Source organism: Pecten maximus, chromosome 5 (assembly GCF_902652985.1).
Source record: "Pecten maximus chromosome 5, xPecMax1.1, whole genome shotgun sequence".
Taxonomy (NCBI): domain Eukaryota; kingdom Metazoa; phylum Mollusca; class Bivalvia; order Pectinida; family Pectinidae; genus Pecten; species Pecten maximus.
This window is the reverse complement of record NC_047019.1, coordinates 49,616,381-49,638,508: the sequence shown is the minus strand read 5'-3', so window position 1 is coordinate 49,638,508 and position 22,128 is coordinate 49,616,381. Positions and strand designations below refer to the sequence as shown.

The 22,128-nt window shown below is 36.7% G+C and overlaps 2 protein-coding genes across 2 annotated transcripts; both read left to right on the top strand.

Annotated features, from left to right (window-relative positions):
- Positions 1–1,206: 1,206 nt before the first annotated feature.
- On the top strand, positions 1,207–18,336 carry LOC117328278 (rab-like protein 2A). The gene is made up of 8 exons (XM_033885794.1): positions 1,207–1,315; positions 2,442–2,471; positions 6,150–6,229; positions 7,027–7,106; positions 8,219–8,330; positions 8,791–8,888; positions 12,438–12,521; positions 13,724–18,336. Exons 1-8 carry the CDS (start codon positions 1,218–1,220, stop codon positions 13,820–13,822), a joined length of 681 nt encoding a protein of 226 aa, XP_033741685.1. The 5' UTR covers positions 1,207–1,217; the 3' UTR covers positions 13,823–18,336.
- A 157-nt stretch (positions 18,337–18,493) lies between these two features.
- Positions 18,494–21,800, top strand: LOC117328277. Its single transcript, XM_033885793.1, has one exon. It carries the CDS (start codon positions 20,733–20,735, stop codon positions 21,765–21,767), a length of 1,035 nt encoding a protein of 344 aa, XP_033741684.1. The 5' UTR covers positions 18,494–20,732; the 3' UTR covers positions 21,768–21,800.
- The last annotated feature ends 328 nt before the right edge of the window (positions 21,801–22,128 follow it).

The window sequence follows — 22,128 nt, the reverse complement described above, 5'->3', positions numbered from 1 at the left end:
AGATATACAAACGTCACACTGGTACCAGTGGTGGAGGTGTTAGATATACAAACGTCACACTGGTACCAGTGGTGGAGGTGTTAGATATACAAACGTAACACTGGTACCAGTGGTAGAGGTGTTAGATATACAAACGTCACACTGGTACCGGTGGTGGAGGTGTTAGATATAGAAACGTAACACTGGTACCAGTGGTGGAGGTGTTAGATATACAAACGTCACACTGGTACCAGTGGTGGAGGTGTTAGATATACAAACGTAACACTGGTACCAGTGGTGGAGGTGTTAGATATACAAACGTAACACTGGTACCAGTGGTGGAATTGTTAGATATACAAACGTCACACTGGTACCAGTGGTGGAATTGTTAGATATACAAACGTAACACTGGTACCAGTGGTGGAGGTGTTAGATATACAAACGTCACACTGGTACCAGTGGTGGAGGTGTTAGATATACAAACGTCACACTGGTACCAGTGGTAGAGGTGTTAGATATACAAACGTCACACTGGTACCAGTGGTGGAGATGTTAGATATACAAACGTCACACTGGTACCAGTGGTGGAATTGTTAGATATACAAAACCATGACACTGGTGATCAGAGATTGGATTTAGAGTTTCCATAACTTGTAACAGGGGAATGTGGCCTGTTTCGAACTAAAGTTAACCGTTTTTCAAAATCCAAAATGAATTTTAAAAACTGAATTTTTGAATACAAATCTTAAATCAATGACAAATAAGTTATATTCTTATTTGCGAAATCAGATGTGATACGTCTTTGGTATACGTCATGCACTGGTCAGGGCACCAAATGCAAGTGAAATATAATTTCTGTGTTATTATTTTACTTGTGTTCGGACTTAGACCTGCAGACATTTTCTGATTCCGTAAACTAAATTGCTTTAATCTCTTTAATCTCATTTCATTACAGTAGATCTACTGTACATGTAACGTTGTCTCCAAAAACATTTTTTTTTTGGAAAATCAATAAATCATTTTGGATATCCAAAATAGGCGATTTATTGATATCAGTAAATGATTGATGGAACTCCATTAATGAATTTTGGAAATCAATAAATGAATTGTGACTTTCCCACTCCAAGTTTAAGTGATACGATAACGACTATATGATTGAGGATTGACGAATCGTGGTTTAATTCACGACGCTTCGATCGAGCGATCCCACAATCCTCTGTTGACATTCTTTAGCGAAAATGGCGACTGTTGCACCTGACTACGACAAGGCTGGGGATGGGGAACATGTCAACTTGAAAGTAATATGTCTAGGAGACAGTGCGGTTGGAAAATCTAAGTAAATACTTGCTCTGTAACAGTTTAATTAATTATTTGATTAAACAGGTATTGTATCATGCAGCAGTCGGTGAGACGAGATAGAAATAGCATGTCATCTGCAGAGAACCTCTCTACTAAGTAGATCTGCACGGGCTGTGTAAATGTTCGATTAACTTGTCGGTGCCAATATGAACACTAACATTGTCTCTTTAAGGTTACACGTACTTTTCAGATGTGCAATTTGAAATGAAATTTAATTATTCTTATCTATCATTCAAGTTCTTTTGTAAAATAAATAAATATATATAGAATATCGTATTAGCGAGAATTATAAAAATAAAACACGATTAGAAAGGGCCAGTACAAGACCAAAGATTTACTGATCTATTAACCGATTAATCGAAAGGCATTCCATGGTCATGTCCAGTCATTTTAGTAATTTCTAGGAGTATTTCCCACCATTCTAGGGGCATCCTTGATCAAGATATTTTTGGCACAGGAACCGTGTTTGGGGTGATCATGAACATTTCACCTAGTGATACCTTTCTCAGTTACCTTCCTTGTGTATGCTACAGAGAACCAGTAGCCATCTTGAGTAAGGATCCCTACTTCAGTGTGTGTACATCTTTATTGTGCATGTTATATATGTCATCATGGAGATGGTTACTTCCGATGAAGCATCAACATTGTCATAAGCACATTGAACACGGTTGGCCTGAAGTTATTTTAAAAAGCAAAATTGAAGATCCTCTTTGTTTGTTTATTGACCAAAGGTTATATATAGCGGTATTCACTCTTGATGCTGAATTCCATCAATTTGTGTGTATTGGGATTAGGTGGTATTGCCTATTTCAGGTAAAAAAACCAATTGAATAATTGTATCATGGTTTTAGTTTAAACATTGATATTGAAGATAATTTCCATAATGTGCTTTAGCTCCCATGGGGCATTATTAACTAATGACTATGACCAAAGCATTTTCTTGCATACATGTATAGATTGTACTGATTCTATACCATGGAGTAAGTACATGTTATGATTATCTGGTTTTTACTTGTTTTCTGTAATGAATTAATGGATTGTTATTGATTTAGCCAGATTTAGAGGAATATAAAGTTAATTAACATGTTTTTTGTACATTTTAGGTTGGTGGAGAGATTCCTTATGGATGGCTAGTATCCTTTGTAGAATCAATGTGTGAAAGAACACAGAAAACACATTCCTGTAGAGTGGCCAAAAGGAATCAAACCTTGTTCCCCAGTGTGATAATCCCAGGCTCTACCTTCTGAGTCTAGGAAGCATGCTCTGTCAGTGGAGTGATGTCAGAGACTGAATATATCACTATGTGCAAGCCACACTGACCCACTTCTTTATAATCAGTGTGTATGGTATGCCATGGGTAGACAGGCATCAAAATCTCACGACCAATTCCCCCTGCCTAGGACAATGATGTATCCTGTGAGGTACACAGTGATTCCACTGCCTAGGACAGTGATGTATCTTGTGAGGTACACAGTGATTCCACTGTCTAGGACAATGATGTATCCTGTGAGGTACACAGTGATTCCACTGTCTAGGACAGTGATGTATCCTGTGAGGTACACAGTGATTCCACTGTCTAGGACAATGATGTATCCTGTGAGGTATACAGTGATTCCACTGCCTAGGACAGTGATGTATCCTGTGAAGTACACAGTGATTCCACTGTCTAGGACAGTGATGTATCCTGTGAGGTACACAGCGATTCCACTTCCTAGAACAGTAATGTATCCTGTGAGGTACACAGCGATTCCACTGTCTAGGACAGTGATGTATCCTGTGAGGTACACAGCAATTCCACTGCCTAGGACAGTAATGTATCCTGTGAGGTACACAGTGATTCCACTGTCTAGGACAGTGATGTATCCTGTGAGGTACACAGTGATTCCACTGTCTAGGACAATGATGTATCCTGTGAGGTACACAGTGATACCACTGTCTAGGACAATGATGTATCCTGTGAGGTATACAGTGATTCGACTGCCTAGGACAGTGATGTATCCTGTGAAGTACACAGTGATTCCACTGTCTAGGACAGTGATGTATCCTGTGAGGTACACAGTGATTCCACTGCCTAGGACAGTGATGTATCCTGTGAGGTACACAGCGATTCCACTGCCTAGGACAGTGATGTATCCTGTGAGGTACACAGTGGTTCCACTGCCTAGGACAGTGATGTATCCTGTGAGGTACACAGCAATTCCACTGCCTAGGACAGTAATGTATCCTGTGAGGTACACAGTGATTCCACTGTCTAGGACAATGATGTATCCTGTGAGGTACACAGGGATTCCACTGTCTAGGACAATGATGTATCCTGTGAGGTACACAGTGATTCCACTGTCTAGGGCAGTTATGTATCCTGTGAGGTACACAGTGATTCCACTGTCTAGGACAATGATGTATCCTGTGAGGTACACAGCGATTCCACTGCCTAGGACAGTGATGTATCCTGTGAGGTACACAGTGATTCCACTGTCTAGGACAATGATGTATCCTGTGAGGTACACAGCATTTCCACTGCCTAGGGCAGTTATGTATCCTGTGAGGTACACAGTGATTCCACTGCCTAGGACAGTGATGTATCCTGTGAGGTACACAGCGATTCCACTGCCTAGGACAGTGATGTATCCTGTGAGGTACAGAGTGATTCCACTGCCTAGGACAGTGATGTATCCTGTGAGGTACACAGTGGTTCCACTGCCTAGGACAGTGATGTATCCTGTGAGGTACACAGTGATTCCACTGTCTAGGACAGTGATGTATCCTGTGAGGTACACAGCGATTCACTGTCTAGGACAATGATGTATCCTGTGAGGTACACAGCGATTCCACTGTCTAGGACAGTGATGTATCCTGTGAGGTACACAGCGATTCCACTGCCTAGGACAGTGATGTATCCTGTGAGGTACACAGCGATTCCACTGCCTAGGACAGTGATGTATCCTGTGAGGTACACAGCGATTCCAATGCCTAACAATGATGTATCTTGTGAGGTACACAGCGATTCCACTGCCTAGGACAGTGATGTATCCTGTGAGGTACACAGTGATTCCACTGCCTAGGACAGTGATGTATCCTGTGAGGTACACAGCGATTCCACTGTCTAGGATAATGATGTATCCTGTGAGGTACACAGCGATTCCACTGCCTAGGACAGTAATGTATCCTGTGAGGTACACAGCGATTCCACTGCCTAGGACAGTAATGTATCCTGTGAGGTACACAGTGATTCCAATGCCTAACAATGATGTATCCTGTGAGGTACACAGCGATTCCACTGCCTAGGACAGTAATGTATCCTGTGAGGTACACAGTGATTCCACTGCCTAGGACAGTGATGTATCCTGTGAGGTACACTGCGATTCCACTGCCTAGGACAGTAATGTATCCTGTGAGGTACAGAGTGATTTCACTGCCTAGGACAGTGATGTATCCTGTGAGGTACACAGCGATTCCACGGCCTTGGACAGTGATGTATCCTGTGTGGTACACAGCGATTCCACTGCCTAGGACAGTGATGTATCCTGTGAGGTACACAGCGATTCCACTGCCTAGGACAATGATGTATCCTGTGAGGTACACAGTGATTCCACTGTCTAGGACAATGATGTATCCTGTGAGGTATACAGTGATTCCACTGCCTAGGACAGTTATGTATCCTGTGAGGTACACAGTGATTCCACTGCCTAGGACAGTGATGTATCCTGTGAGGTACACAGCGATTCCACTGCCTAGGACAATGATGTATCCCATGAGGTACACAGCGATTCCACTGCCTAGGACAGTGATGTATCCTGTGAGGTACACAGCGATTCCACTGCCTAGGACAATGATGTATCCTGTGAGGTACACAGCGATTCCACTGCCTAGGACAATGATGTATCCTGTGAGGTACACAGCGATTCCACTGCCTAGGACAATGATGTATCCTGTGAGGTACACAGCGATTCCACAGTCTAGGACAGTGATGTATCTTGTGAGGTACACAGCGATTCCACTGTCTAGGACAGTGATGTATCCTGTGAGGTACACAGCGATTCCACTGCCTAGGACAGTGATGTATCCTGTGAGGTACACAGCGATTCCACTGCCTAGGACACTGATGTATCCTGTGAGGTACACAGCGATTCCACTGCCTAGGACAGTGATGTATCCTGTGAGGTATACAGCGATTCCACTGCCTAGGACAGTGATGTATCCTGTGAGGTACACAGCGATTCCACTGCCTAGGACAGTGATGTATCCTGTGAGGTACACAGCGATTCCACTGCCTAGGACAGTGATGTATCCTGTGAGGTACACAGCGATTCCACTGCCTAGGACAGTGATGTATCCTGTGAGGTACACAGAGATTCCACTGCCTAGGACAATGATGTGTCCTGTGAGGTACACAGCGTTTCCACTGCCTAGGACAGTGATGTATCCTGTGAGGTACACAGAGATTCCACTGCCTAGGACAGTGATGTATCCTGTGAGGTACACAGAGATTCCACTGTCTAGGACAGTGATGTATCCTGTGAGGTACACAGCGATTCCACTGCCTAGGACAGTGATGTATCCTGTGAGGTACACAGTGATTCCACTGCCTAACAGTGATGTATCCTGTGAGGTAGAGAGTGATTCCACTGCCTAGGACAGTGATGTATCCTGTGAGGTACACAGCAATTCCACTGCCTAGGACAGTGATGTATCTTGTGTGGTAGAAAGTAATTTCACTGCCTAGGACAGAAAATTTCAATATAAATACTAATGCATAATAAAGTCTTTTTGATTACCAATATCATCATTATTATTTTCTTAATTTAAATCAGCAAACCACAACAGCTATCGACATTTGCCCTTACACTTTTCAAGTATGAAACGGAGGTCAACGACCAGAAAGTGTGTGTTGGTAGGTAATGGAAAGCATCACATTAAACCTTTAAAATGATACTGATTTTAAAGCAATAATGGAATAATCCACAGTGAAATCGGAGAGAGAAGAACTTCATTATCATTAAGTGTTAAAACTGATTATTGTGTAAGTTACAGTATCTAGGTGTTAATGTTTCATGTTTTATCTGTTTTAACCCTCTGTCTACAGTCACAAAGTAACTGTACTCTCGTATACTCTACAGTGGATTGGGCTCAATTCTGTAATGTATCCCTGTATTTTTCATTGAAAAAAAAAGAATTACCATCACAATTGATTTTTTTTAAGAAAATTTGTATAATAGATCAGGTTATTGTTGGCTTGTGGTTCAATAGATAACAACAGTAGATAACTTTTTGTGCTTGCATGAGGAATAAAGACGACTTTTGAAATCTCACTGAACATTGGGAAGTTTTGTAAATCACCCCATAGGAGTTTGGCATCTTGTCAGAAAGTGGTGTACAGATAGTGATAGACACATCAGTTACAGGGGAACAACGACCGATTCTAAAACATGTCAGAATTAGTGTTGTGTAGCCATGTTTATCGTGGTCAAGTGTTTCAGTCACTGGCTATATTAATACTGGGGAATTGTTCTCTGATAAAATAGCTCTGTTATTAGGAGATAACATACTCTATAAACCTTTCTATCATCAACTTTTGGTCAATTCTAAAAGTCCTGTAATTAATCAAACATGTTGAACAGGTTCACAAGGCTATCAGTTGTCAGTCCATTATTAACCAGTACAAATAAATAAATATGTGAATGATTTCAGATTTCTGGGACACAGCTGGCCAGGAGAGATTTAACAACATGCATCCGTCCTATTATCACCAAGCACATGCCTGTATACTGGTAAGTACATCGTACTGTCACCCGACACATGCCTGTATACTGGTAAGTATATTGTACTGTCACCAGACACATGTCTGTATACTGGTGTGTCCTACTGTCACACGACACATGTCTGTATACTGGTGTGTCCTACTGTCACAAGACACATGTCTGTATACTGGTATGTCCTACTGTCACCAGACACATGTCTGTATACTGGTATGTCCTACTGTCACCAGACACACGTCTGTATACTGGTATGTCCTACTGTCACCAGACACATGTCTGTATACTGGTGTGTCCTACTGTCACAAGACACATGTCTGTATACTGGTGTGTCCTACTGTCACAAGACACATGTCTGTATACTGGTATGTCCTACTGTCACCAGACACATGTCTGTATACTGGTATGTCCTACTGTCACCAGACACATGTCTGTATACTGGTATGTCCTACTGTCACCAGACACACGTCTGTATACTGGTATGTCCTACTGTCACCAGACACATGTCTGTATACTGGTATGTCCTACTGTCACCAGACACATGTCTGTATACTGGTATGTCCTACTGTCACAAGACACATGTCTGTATACTGGTATGTCCTACTGTCACCAGACACATGTCTATATACTGGTATGTCCTACTGTCACCAGACACATGTCTGTATACTGGTATGTCCTACTGTCACCAGACACATGTCTGTATACTGGTATGTCCTACTGTCACCATACACATGTCTGTATACTGGTATGTCCTACTGTCACCAGACACATGTCTGTATACTGGTATGTCCTACTGTCACCAGACACATGTCTGTATACTGGTAAGTATATTATACTGTCACCAGACACATGTCTATATACTGGTATGTCCTACTGTCACCAGACACATGTCTGTATACTGGTATGTCCTACTGTCACCAGACACATGTCTATACTGGTATGTCCTACTGTCACCAGACACATGTCTATACTGGTATGTCCTACTGTCACCAGACACACGTTTGTATACTGGTAAGTACATCATACTGTCACCAAGTATAGTACCACTAGGTTCAACTTGATGCTAATAATTGTTTACTTTATCCAATTTTAGATATTTGTTTATCAGATTTTTACTCCTATTTCAGGTTTTTGACACAACAAGAAAAGTCACATATAAAAATTTACCTAACTGGTTAAAAGAATTGCGAGAATATCGTCCAGACATACCATGTTTAGTCGCTGGTAACAAAATAGACGGTGAGTAATGATGAAGTATTGGAGAAACATCCCTTCCTTATCAGTAATACAATGTTGCCTGGTCACATGACTTCTCAATGACTTTCCTTGTCTGTAATACAATGTCACCTGTTATAATTACCTACCCTTGGCCTTCCTTGTTGGATATGTAATGGTGATAAGATCATCAACAGAAAACTCTCTTGTAACATTTTTAAAGTCGTTGTAGAATTATGCTGAAATATTATTCAATTGCTTTTCTTTATCGAGATATTATCTTATCAGTTATATAGCATAATTATTGAATTGTGAATATAGATAAATAACAATTTGAAAAACATCATATCAAAATTATAATAGTATTGTGTTATTTTCATATCCAAAATCTTTTCTAATTGAGAAAAATATATAACTCTTTTTGAGTCAGTGTTTATTTATAGTCAGTCAAATGTATCTAATCAGGGTTTTCTTTCTGTTTCAGTTGATATTAGTGTAACAAAGAAAAGTTTTAATTTTTCCAAGAAACATGAAATGCCATTTTACTTTGTATCTGCCTCGGATGGCACCAATGTTGTACGAGTAAGTATTTCTGTTGGTTACTGGTACTTCTGACATTTTAGTGTTCTATAAAATTCTGTTGGTTACTGGTACTTCTGACACTTTAGTGTTCTATAAAATTCTGTTTGTTACTGGAACTTCTGATGCTTCTGATGTTTCAGATGTTTATGTATGATGTTTAGATGTTTATGTATCATGTTTCAGATGTTTATGTATGATGTTTATATGTTTATGTTTGATGTTATAGATGTTTATTTATGATGTTATAGATGTTTATGTATGATGTTATAGATGTTTATGTATGATGTTATAGATGTTTATGTATGATGTTATAGATGTTTATGTATGATGTTATAGATGTTTGTGTATGATGTTATAGATGTTTATGTATGATGTTATAGATGTTTATGTATGATGTTATAGATGTTTATGTATGATGTTATAGATGTTTGTGTATGATGTTATAGATGTTTATGTATGATGTTATAGATGTTTATGTATGATGTTATAGATGTTTATGTATGATGTTTAGATGTTTTGTATGAGTTTTAGATGTTTTTGTATGATGTTAAGATGTTTAGTATTATGTTTCAGATGTTTATGTGTGTTGTTATAGATGTTTATGTATGATTTTAGATGTTTGTATTGTATTTTAGAGATGTTATGTATATGTTTCATTTTATGTATGATTTAGTGTTTATGTATGATTGTTTTCGATGTTATTGATTGTTATTTATAATATTTCAGATGTTTATGTATGATGTTATAAGATGTTTATGTATGATGTATGCTAGGAGCTTTTCTGTATGATGTTTATAGAGTTTTGATGTATGATATTTATCGATGTTTATGTATGATGTTCCTAGAGTTTTATGTATGATGTTTAATGATGGTTTGTGTATGAGATTTTAGATTGTTTATGTTATGATTGTTCTAGATGTTTATGTATGATGTTTCATGATTGTTTATGTATGATTGGTATAGATGTTTATGTATTGAATGTTATAGATGTTTGTGTATGCTGGTATTTAGATGTTTATGTATGATTATTTTAGATGTTTATGTTTGATGTTATAGATGTTTATGTATGTATGATGTTATAGATGTTTTATGTATGATGTTATAGATGTTAATGTATATGTTATAAATATTAATGTATGATGATATAGATGTTTATGTATGATGTTTAGATGTTTATTTATGATGTTTTAGATGTGTATGTATGATGTTATAGATGTTTATGTATGATGTTTCAGATGTTTATGTATGATGTTATCAGATGTTTATGTATGATGTATTAGATGTTTATGTATGATGTTATAGATGTTTATGTATGATGTTATAGATGTTTATGTATGATGTTATAGATGTTTATGTATGATGTTATAGATGTTTATGTATGATGTTTCAGATGTTTATGTATGATGTTATAGATGTTTATGTATGATGTTTTAGATGTTTATGTATGATGTTATAGATGTTTATGTATGATGTTTCAGATGTTTATGTATGATGTTATAGATGTTTGTGTATGTATGTTTAGATGTTTATGTATGATGTTTCAGATGTTTATGTATGATGTTATAGATGTTTATGTATGATGTTATAGATGTTTATGTATGATGTTTCAGTTGTTTATGTATGATGTTATAGATGTTTATGTATGATGTTATAGATGTTTATGTATGATATTTTAGATGTTTATGTATGATGTTATAGATGTTTATGTATGATGTTATAGATGTTTATGTATGATGTTTAGATGTTTATGTATGATGTTATAGATGTTTATGTATGATATTTTAGATGTTTATGTATGATGTTATAGATGTTTATGTATGATGTTATAGATGTTTATGTATGATGTTATAGATGTTTATGTATGATGTTATAGATGTTTATGTATGATGTTATAGATGTTATGTATGATGTTATAGATGTTTATGTATGATGTTATAGATGTTTATGTATGATATTTTAGATGTTTATGTATGATGTTATAGATGTTAATGTATATGATATTTTAGATGTTTATGTATGATGTTATAGATGTTTATGTATGATGTTATAGATGTTTATGTATGATGTTATAGATGTTAATGTATGATGTTATAGATGTTTATGTATGATGTTATAGATGTTTATGTATATATGTTATAAATATTAATGTATGATGATATAGATGTTTATGTATGATGTATAGATGTTTATGTATGATGTTTAGATGTGTATGTATGATGTTTTAGATGTTTATGTATGATGTTTCAGATGTTTATGTATGATGTTATAGATGTTTATGTATGATGTTTCAGATGTTTATGTATGATGTTATAGATGTTATGTATGATGTTTAGATGTTTTAGTATGATGTATAGATGTATTTTGTATGATGTTATAGATGTTATGTAGATGTTATAGATGTTTATGTATGATTTTAGATGTAGGGATATGTTTAGATGTTTAGGTGATGTTTAGATGTTGGGTATGATGTTTCAGATGTTTATGTATGTGTTATAGATGTTTATGTTGATGTTATAGATGTTTATGTATGTTGTTAAGATGTTTTGATGTTTATGTTTAGATGTTTATGTATGATGTTAAGATGTTTGTGTATGTATTTTAGATGTGTTTTTGTATGATGTTTCGGGTGTTTATGTATGATTTTATGATGTTTATTGTTAAATGTGTTATAGATGTTTTATAGATGTTGTAGTGTTTTAGATGTTTATGTATGATGTTTCAGATGTTTATGTATGATGGTTATGATGTTTGGTTTTATGATTTTTAGATTTATGTTTTGGTTTAGTGTTTATGATGATGTTTAGATGTTTATTATATGTTATAGATGTTTATGTATGATTATATAGATGTTTATGTATGATGTTTAGATGTTTATGTATGATGTTATAGATGTGTATGTATGATGTTTTAGATGTTTATGTATGATGTTTCAGATGTTTATGTATGATGTTTCAGATGTTTATGTATGATGTTTCAGATGTTTATGTATGATGTTATAGATGTTTATGTATGATGTTATTGTTTATGTATGCTTTATAGATGTTAATGTATGATTTTTTAGTTGTTTATGTAGGTGTTAGATGTTGTATGATGTTTAGGTTTATATATGATGTATTAGATGTTTTGTTTGATGTTTCAGATTTTTGATGATGTTATTAGTTTATGTATGATGTTATAGATGTTTATGTATGATATTTTAGATGTTTATGTATGATGTTATAGATGTTTATGTATGATGTTTCAGATGTTTATGTATGATGTTTCAGATGTTTATGTATGATGTTATAGATGTTTATGTATGATATTTTAGATGTTTATGTATGATGTTATAGATGTTTATGTATGATGTTTTAGATGTTTATGTATGATGTTTCAGATGTTTATGTATGATGTTTCAGATGTTTATGTATGATGTTATAGATGTTTATGTATGTTTCAGATGTTTATGTATGATGTATTAGATGTTTATGTATGATGTTATAGATGTTTATGTATGATATTTTAGATGTTTATGTATGATATTTTAGATGTTTATGTCTGATGTTTCAGATGTTTAAGGATGCTATACGAGCAGCGGTAGCCTATAAGTCCAATTCAACTGATTTTATGGATCAAATCATGCAGGAACTTGAGGTATGATTTAGAGAATTATCAAGTGTATTTGAAGATGACACAGGCTTCTCCTGGTCATGTTGGTAATGGAAGTTATAAGTTGGCCCAACCACCGTTACCTATATAGAACCACTTTACTTAACACATTTATCAAAGTCGGGTAGATAATGCATTTGAAAGAAAGAAGCATATTCATATCGCCTGAAATAATTTCTTGTTTAACATTAGAATATGAATTTGATATTTTCAGGTGCTGTGCCTTCAGCACCTATAGCTGTCCTCTGCGAGGACCAAATCATTCAGAACTCCTTGCGCAATCCAATGTTGCATATTTCTACAACAATATACCTAATGAGTTCAGGATGGACTGAATAATTTCGTCATAGAAAAAACAATATATATCACTCTTATCGCCTACCTCGAAGTACTTGTTTGTAATTTTATGATATGATTCATTTTTATATAACTTTTATATAATTGAAGACTTCAGTTTGGGATGAATAAATTACAGAAAAAAAACCACCGAAAATTACCTTCTTTATCATTAAGTATCGGAACTAAGTTCTGCAGCCATTATTGTCCTTGCTGTCTGGTTTATACAAGGTTATACATTGGTACCAAACAATGAATTTCTGAAACAAGTTTCCTTTAATAAAAGTTATTAAATGTCTAATTATGATCTCAGATCATTTGATATGCAGAAAAACACAAATAGAATGAATGACTTTAAAGATGTAGAAACAAACATTTGTGGAACAGTAATTTACAGGAATGTTGAAGGGAAAGTAACCAGGATGTAGTTGACCAGGAAACAGACATTTTAAACACCACTGATCTAAGAATTGAACACTAAAAATACATTTTTCATAAATATATCGAAGTTTACTTGGCATTGATGAAGTCAAAAAGTTAACCTGGTTAATCCCACCTGTCCACGAGATTACAGTTAATAATAGTATGCTGTGAACTTTAGAAAAATAATTGTGCATTCTTGAGCAAATGTTAATGCAGCCACAGCTTTTTCAAAGTCAATCACATTTTCTGAAAATAACATGATCATCATGTGTAACCTTCCGGTCTCATATTTTCTGCCATTTTATATTGCTATACCTCTTGTGTTGTAACCTTCCAGTCTCATATTTTCTGCCATTTTATATTGCTATACCTCTTGTTCTACTCCCTTATTTCAATCTCTGTTGATCGGCCATTGTTGACTGCTTCAGAACTTTGAGTTGGAAGAGGAACAGAAGGACAGCGGACTGGACTCTGGAGGAAACTCAGAAGACAAAGAGGAAGGAAAGGGGTACAAAGCTGACAGCTGAGGTCACAGGTCAAGGTCATCTGACCTTATCTCCTGATTGTTATGCATCTATTTATTGACATTTTAAAAAGACAAGTAAACATCCACGGGTCATCATGATGAAGCTGTAATATGCCTCTGTGTTTCCTGCCACAGGACTTGCCTCTTCTTTGTCAACCATATTTCTCTGTGTAGAATTTCATGTCATTGATCAACCAACTTACAAAGATTTATGGAGGACTGGGGCATTGCTTTGTGACTATTTACTTGTAATGTTGTCGGACTGATCAGTTATAATTATGGACCATGCCATTTTATAGTGTTAAGTTTTATACTGCCACCAGACTGGTCCGTTGACAGGTGGAGATAAGTCTTGTCTATGGTAACTATATACTGTCACCAGACTGGTCCATATCACCAGGTGGAGATAACTCTCGGCTACAGTTTGTCGTAGTAACTTTATACTGCCAACATGTTGGTGTTGTTACAAAGAAGGACATATCTTCATGCTGATTTATTCGTCTGACTAAACAATCTTATCGTAGTGATTTACTAGAAGCATGTGAGTGCTAGTAATGTTTTGATTCCTGCTGTGGTTAAGATTGATCCCATCATCTCCAACACCAGTCTGATTGGTAGATTACTATAGCTGTGTAATTGTGGGGAGATTTTTGTCGTCACATGATCTCCAACACCAGCCTGATTGGTAGATTACTATAGCTGTGTAATTGTGGGGAGATTTTTGTCGTCACATGATCTCCAACACCAGCCTGATTGGTCTATTGCTGTGTAATTGTGGGGAGATTTTTGTTGTCACATGATCTCCAACACCAGCCTGATTGGTAGATTACTATAGCTGTGTAATTGTGGGGAGATTTTTGTCGTCACATGATCTCCAACACAGCCTGATTGGTCTATAGCTGTGTAATTGTGGGGAGATTTTTGACGTCACATGATCTCCAACACCAGCCTGATTGGTAGATTGCTATAGCTGTGTAATTGTGGGGAGATTTTTGTTGTCACATGATCTCCAACACCAGTCTGATTGGTAGATTACTGTGTAATTGTGGGGAGATTTTTGTTGTCACATGATCTCCAACACCAGCCTGATTGGTAGATTGGTAGATTGCTATAGCTGTGTAATTTTCTGTTGTTGTTAGACATTCATTTTTGTATTAAATTGATACTTTCATGTTTAAAAATATCACATATCACAATAAATTGTTCTTATTTTGTAATGAAGAGAAGTGCTCAGTAATTGGCAGGTTTAATGTAGTAGAACAAGAATCGTTTTGAGTAGTGAGTATGTAATTTTTTGAAAATTGTATATTCGTTATGAGTTTTTAATGTTAATTTCCTAAATGTGACAGTTGCGTAGTGTATCATGTTCATTCAATCAAATTTCTTAACATACCAAAGCTTTTTATGTAAAGTTGAGATGCTTACATTGCCAAATTTGTGTTTGTGTAGTGACAACTCCAGTAGATAGCATTTAATTTTCTCTTAAGTGTTTTTATAACTTTAAAGTTAGAATGTGTCGGACAGTGCTTTTGAGTGTCAAAGTTAATTATAAACAAAACATTTGATGTGGACAGTAATGATAACTTACACCCACAGTAATGTTGACACACCACCCACAGAAATGTTGACTTACACCCACAGTAATGTTGACTTACACACACAGTAATGTTGACTTACACACACAGTAATGTTGACTTACACACACAGTAATGTTGACTTACACCCACAGTAATGTTGACTTACACACACAGTAATGTTGACTTACACACACAGTAATGTTGACTTACACACACAGTAATGTTGACTTACACACACAGTAATGTTGACTTACACCCACAGTAATGTTGACTTACACCCACAGTAATGTTGACTTACACCCACAGTAATGTTGACTTACACACACAGTAATGTTGACTTACACACACAGTAATGTTGACTTACACACACAGTAATGTTGACTATTCTCACGGTAATGTTGACTATTCCACAGTAATGTTGACTTACACACACAGTAATGTTGACTTACACACACAGAAATGTTGACTTACACACACAGTAATGTTGACTTACACACACAGTAATGTTTACTATTCCACAGTAATGTTGACTTACACCCACATTAATGTTGACTATTCCACAGTAATGTTGACTTACACACACATTAATGTTGACTATTATCACAGTAATGTTGACTTACACACACAGTAATGTTGACTATTATCACGGTAATGTTGACTTACACCCACATTAATGTTGACTATTCCACAGTAATGTTGACTTACACACACAGTAATGTTGACTATTCCACAGTAATGTTGACTTACACACACAGTAATGTTGACTATTCCACAGTAATGTTGACTTACACACACATTAATGTTGACTATTCCACAGTAATGTTGACTTGTCTCACAGTAATGTTGACTATTCTCACGGTAATGTTGACTTGTCACACATTAATGTTGACTATTCCACAGTAATGTTGACTTGTCTCACGGTAATGTTGACTTGTCTCACAGTAATCAGTAGAACTGTTCTGTTATGTGTTATGACTCTTATAGAATTGTTCAGTTGAAAATTGAACAATGAATTAGATTTCCTTAATAAGAAATGCATTTTGTGGTAATATTATATGAACCATAAAACAAAACCTGATGATTTATAACAAGCTATAAAGTAAGTATGATGGGGACTGCCTCTTCTGGTGTACAGTGTTGATAAGGGACTACAGATCACACGTCCATTGATCAGGGACTACGGATACAGATCACACGTCCATTGATCAGGGACTACAGATACAGATCACACGTCCATTGATCAGGGACTACAGATACAGATCACACGTCCATTGATCAGGGACTACGGATCACACGTCCATTGATCAGGGACTACAGATCACACGTCCATTGATCAGGGACTACAGATACAGATCACACGTCCATTGATCAGGGACTACGGATCACACGTCCATTGATCAGGGACTACAGATACAGATCACACGTCCATTGATCAGGGACTACAGATACAGATCACACGTCCATTGATCAGGGACTACAGATACAGATCACACGTCCATTGATCAGGGACTACGGATCACACGTCCATTGATCAGGGACTACAGATCACACGTCCATTGATCAGGGACTACAGATACAGATCACACGTCCATTGATCAGGGACTACATATCACACGTCCATTGATCAGGGACTACAGATCACACGTCCATTGATCAGTTACTACGGATCACACGTCCATTGATCAGGGACTACAGATCACACGTCCATTGATCAGTTACTACGGATCACACGTCCATTGATCAGGGACTACAGATACAGATCACACGTCCATTGATCAGGGACTACGGATCACAAGTCCATTGATCAGGGACTACAGATACAGATCACACGTCCATCGATCAGGGACTACAGATACAGATCACACATCCATTGATCAGGGACTACAGATCACACATCCATTGATCAGGGACTACAGATACAGATCACACGTCCATCGATCAGGGACTTCAGATACAGATCACACATCCATTGATCAGGGACTACAGATCACACATCCATTGATCAGGGACTACAGATACAGATCACACGTCCATTGATCAGGGACTACAGATCACACGTCCATTGATCAGGGACTACAGATCACACGTCCATTGATCAGGGACTACAGATCACACGTCCATTGCATCCCAATGCATCATGTTCGGGTTCCAGCAGACACCTGCTCTGAATGTTTCAAAATTTTGCCTATATCGACAACTCTAACCCTATCTTCAGACCCCAGTATGGTTTATCAAGATTAAATAACTATCTATGCTTATATTTACAAGAATTCTGTATAACCATGATGGTTTTGAAACAGTTCAGCCAAGAGGACAAATGTTCTTGACCACTTTATTGCTTCGGCTTGAATAATTTAAGTACCCATACCTTTTTGTTAACAACACCTAGAGGTCCCCTACAGTGCTAGATGTGAATATCAATTGAAATTACATATAGATACATTCGGACAGCCCTGGCTGTAAAGTTAACCACAATCTCAGTGAAATGATGATGCTGATAAAAGATTTGGTCACAACAGTACTATACTATCAGTGGGCCTGATCATGGTGGTACACAAATGGGACCACAAACATGTTGGGGTAACAACAGTCCGATCAGCTAAATAAAAAAATGGGATACAATTGTCGCTATTATTGTTACACTTGAAATTCCAAATTTCTATTTATGTCACTGTCAATGTGGATGTGAGAATATAAAATCATGTGCTGAATTTATTTTTTCATTATCCAGTGTTGTCAGAAAAATGATTTGAACTCCATCAACTTAAAGTACAGCCAGTCTCTACCACCATAACAAAAGTGGAATGTGGCTTTCTGATTGGGTCATCATCCACAGTTAAACAACAGTTTAGAATCAGTACAATAATGCTGGAAAGTATTTTGGTGGTTGGAAATAGAAGTGTTACAAAAAGTGAGTTAAAAAAAAAAAAAAAAAAAATGTAGAGGCAACATTATCTAAAAAAAAAAAGAAGAGTATGATTGTTCTAGTTGTAATTTTCACTGAAATGAAAGATATTTTTTGATTGGTTGAATTGTCATTGTCACTGATATGAAAGAAATTTTGATTGGTTAAGTTGTCATTGTCAATGAAATGAAAGAAAGTATGTGATTGGTTGATTTGTCATTGTCAATGAAATGAAAGAAAGTTTGTGATTGGTCAAGTTGTCATTGTCAATGAAACAAAAGAAAGTTTGTGATTGCATGGTCAAGTTGTCATTGTCAATGAAATGAATGAAAGTTTGTGATTAGTCAAGTTGTCATCAAAGAAATGAAATAAGTTTCTGATTAGTCGAACTGTCATTGTCATCAATATGAAAGACATGATTAGAAGTAGAGTTTGGGCTGTTACTGGCATCAGAGGTTACACAGCTGTTTTGTGATTGAGCTGGTTCTGTGAAAGCAGATTTGTGAAGTCTCCAAATATCTGTAAGGTTTGTGTAAGAATTTCAAAAAATAGGCATTGCTCTATATCATATAGACATCTTATGAGTGTATATCTCTTATAAAACCTTATTTGACTGAGTATCTCTCTTTAAGACATTATTTGACTGAGTATCTCTCTTTAAGACATTATTTGACTGAGTATCTCTCATTAAGACATTGTTTTAATGTATCTCTCTTTAAGACATTATTTGACAGTTATCTCTCTTTAAGACATTGTTTTAATGTATCTCTCTTTAAGACATTATTTGACTGAGTATCTCTCATTAAGACATTGTTTTAATGTATCTCTCTTTAAGACATTATTTGACTGAGTATCTCTCTTTAAGACATTGTTTTAATGTATCTCTCTTTAAGACATTATTTGACTGAGTATCTCTCTTTAAGACATTGTTTTAATGTATCTCTCTTTAAGACATTATTTGACTGAGTATCTCTCATTAAGACATTATTTGATTGTGTATCTCTCATTAAGACATTATTTGACCGTGTATCTCATTAAGACCTTACTTGACTGTGTATCTCTCTTTGAGGCCTTATTTGACTGTGTTTCTCATAAATAAGACATTATTCGACTGTATATCTCTCATTGAGACCTTATTTGACTGTTTCTCATTAAGACATTATTTGACTGTATATCTCTCATTAAGACATTGTTTTAATGTATCTCTCATTAAGACATTATTTGACTGTGTATCTCTCATTAAGACATTTTACTCTGTATCTCTCATTAAGACATTTTACTGTGTATCTCATTAAGACATTATTTGATTGTGTATCTCTCATTAAGACATAATTTTACTGTATATCTCATTAAGACATTTTACTGTATATCTCATTAAGACATTTTTCTGTGTATCTCATTAAGACATTATTTGACTATACACCTCTGGTTTGATGGAGATTCATCTTAGTTAATTGTTTACAAAGTTTGAATAATGAACTTGATGGTTTTTTCTCTCTATATGTTTTGATCAGAAAGGAGAAACACTTAATTCATTCAAATTCCAAAGATGATAGTGAAATATTGATAGGCTTGAAGTTTTAAATGTTTAGTATTCATGCCAGTTATAAAGGTACTGGTGTTTGGAAATCAGCATTCTCTCAATGTTTCTTGAAAGCTTTGATTAATATATTTACTTCATACCATAATCTTCACTATTCTACATTTGGTATAACCTTTATCAAATACAGTTCATCCTCAGGAGGAGGATCCAGTTAGGACTTTCCTTATGTAGAAGACTATTGGATTTTCCTTATGTAGAAGTCTGTTGAATTTTCCTTATGTAGTAGTCTGTTGGATTTTCCTTATGTAGAAGTCTATTGGATTTTCCTTATGTAGAAGACTATTGGATTTTCCTTATGTAGAAGTCTGTTGGATTTTCCTTATGTAGAAGTCTGTTGGATTTTCCTTATGTAGAAGACTATTGGATTTTCCTTATGTAGAAGACTATTGGATTTTCCTTATGTAGAAGACTATTGGATTTTCCTTATGTAGAATTCTATTGGAATGTCCTCACTTGTAAGTCTGACAAGGGTCGCTGCCTGCTTTTTATAAGCCAATATTAAAGTCATGGTGAAATTAAACATGGCTACCTGTGCTAATGTTACTCTCAATAAACGTATCTCATCTGTACTACTGTAAACTTTGACCATATGTCCATAGTGTGAACTTTCAGCATGTCTGCTTTTTTCACACACTTCTCTTCGCTCATGTTAACATTGAATACATGTTAATGAAAAAGTTGCATATTGATATATGTTCATGTGAATTTTGAACATTGTCAACATGAACACATTTTAGGTCTGTCCAAATGTGAACTTAAATGAACACACATATCTGTGATACCTGTTGTAGTGGGAGTATTAAATGTTTGTCTGATGAATGTGTAAATGTACCAGACCAAGTCTGATGTAAACCAGACCGAGTCTGACTTGTACCAGACCGAGACTGATGTGTACAAGACAGAGACTGATGTGTACCAGACCGAGTCTGATGTGTACCAGACCGAGACTGATGTGTACCAGACCGAGTCTGATGTGTACCAGACCGAGACTGATGTGTACCATATTGAGTCTGATGTGTACCATACCGAGACTGATGTGTACCAGACCGAGTCTGATGTGTACCAGACCGAGACTGATGTGTACAAGACAGAGACTGATGTGTACCAGACCGAGACTGATGTGTACCAGACCGAGTCTGATGTGTACCAGACCGAGTCTGATGTGTACAAGACAGAGACTGATGTGTACCAGACCGAGACTGATGTGTACCAGACCAAGTCTGATGTGTACCAGACCGAGACTGATGTGTACCAGACCAAGTCTGATGTGTACCAGACCGAGACTGATGTGTACAAGACAGAGACTGATGTGTACCAGACCGAGACTGATGTGTACCAGACCGAGTCTGATGTGTACCAGACCGAGTCTGATGTGTACAAGACAGAGACTGATGTGTACCAGACCGAGACTGATGTGTACCAGACCGAGTCTGATGTGTACCAGACCGAGACTGATGTGTACCAGACCGATTCTGATGTGTACCAGACCGAGACTGATGTGTACAAGACAGAGACTGATGTGTACCAGACCGAGACTGATGTGTACCAGACCGAGTCTGATGTGTACCATACCGAGACTGATGTGTACCAGACAGAGTCTGACTTGTACCAGACCGAGTCTGATGTGTACCAGACCGAGACTGATGTGTACAAGACGGAGACTGATGTGTACCAGACGGAGACTGATGTGTACCAGACCAAGTCTAATGTGTACCAGACCGAGTCTGATGTGTATCATACCGAGTCTGATGTGTACCAGACCGAGTCTGATGTGTACCAGACCGAGACTGATGTGTACCAGACCGAGTCTGATGTGTACCATATTGAGTCTGATGTAAACCAGGCCGAGTCTGACTTGTAGCAGACAGAGTCTGATGTGTACCAGACCGAGTCTGATGTAAACCAGACCGAGTCTGATGTGTACCATATTGAGTCTGATGTAAACCAGGCCGAGTCTGACTTGTAGCAGACAGAGTCTGATGTAAACCAGACCGAGTCTGATGTAAACCAGGCCGAGTCTGATGTGTACCAGACCAAGTCTGATGTAAACCAGACCGAGTCTGATGTGTACCAGACAGAGTCTGATGTAAACCAGACCGAGTCTGATGTAAACCAGACCGAGTCTGACTTGTAGCAGACAGAGTCTGATGTGTACCAGACCGAGTCTGATGTGTACCAGACCGAGTCTGATATGTACCGGACCGAGTCTGATTTGTACCATA

What these genes read in the sequence shown, in the direction of transcription:
- LOC117328277 (XM_033885793.1), top strand. Translation starts at nt 20,733, where the DNA reads ATGTACCAGACCAAGTCTGATGTAAACCAGACCGAGTCTGACTTGTAC.
- LOC117328278 (XM_033885794.1), top strand. Translation starts at nt 1,218, where the DNA reads ATGGCGACTGTTGCACCTGACTACGACAAGGCTGGGGATGGGGAACAT. An exon ending in AAGCACATGCCTGTATACTG is followed by an intron (nt 7,107 to 8,218) that starts GTAAGTACATCG and finishes CTCCTATTTCAG; the next exon opens with GTTTTTGACACAACAAGAAA. An exon ending in AAATCATGCAGGAACTTGAG is followed by an intron (nt 12,522 to 13,723) that starts GTATGATTTAGA and finishes TGACTGCTTCAG; the next exon opens with AACTTTGAGTTGGAAGAGGA.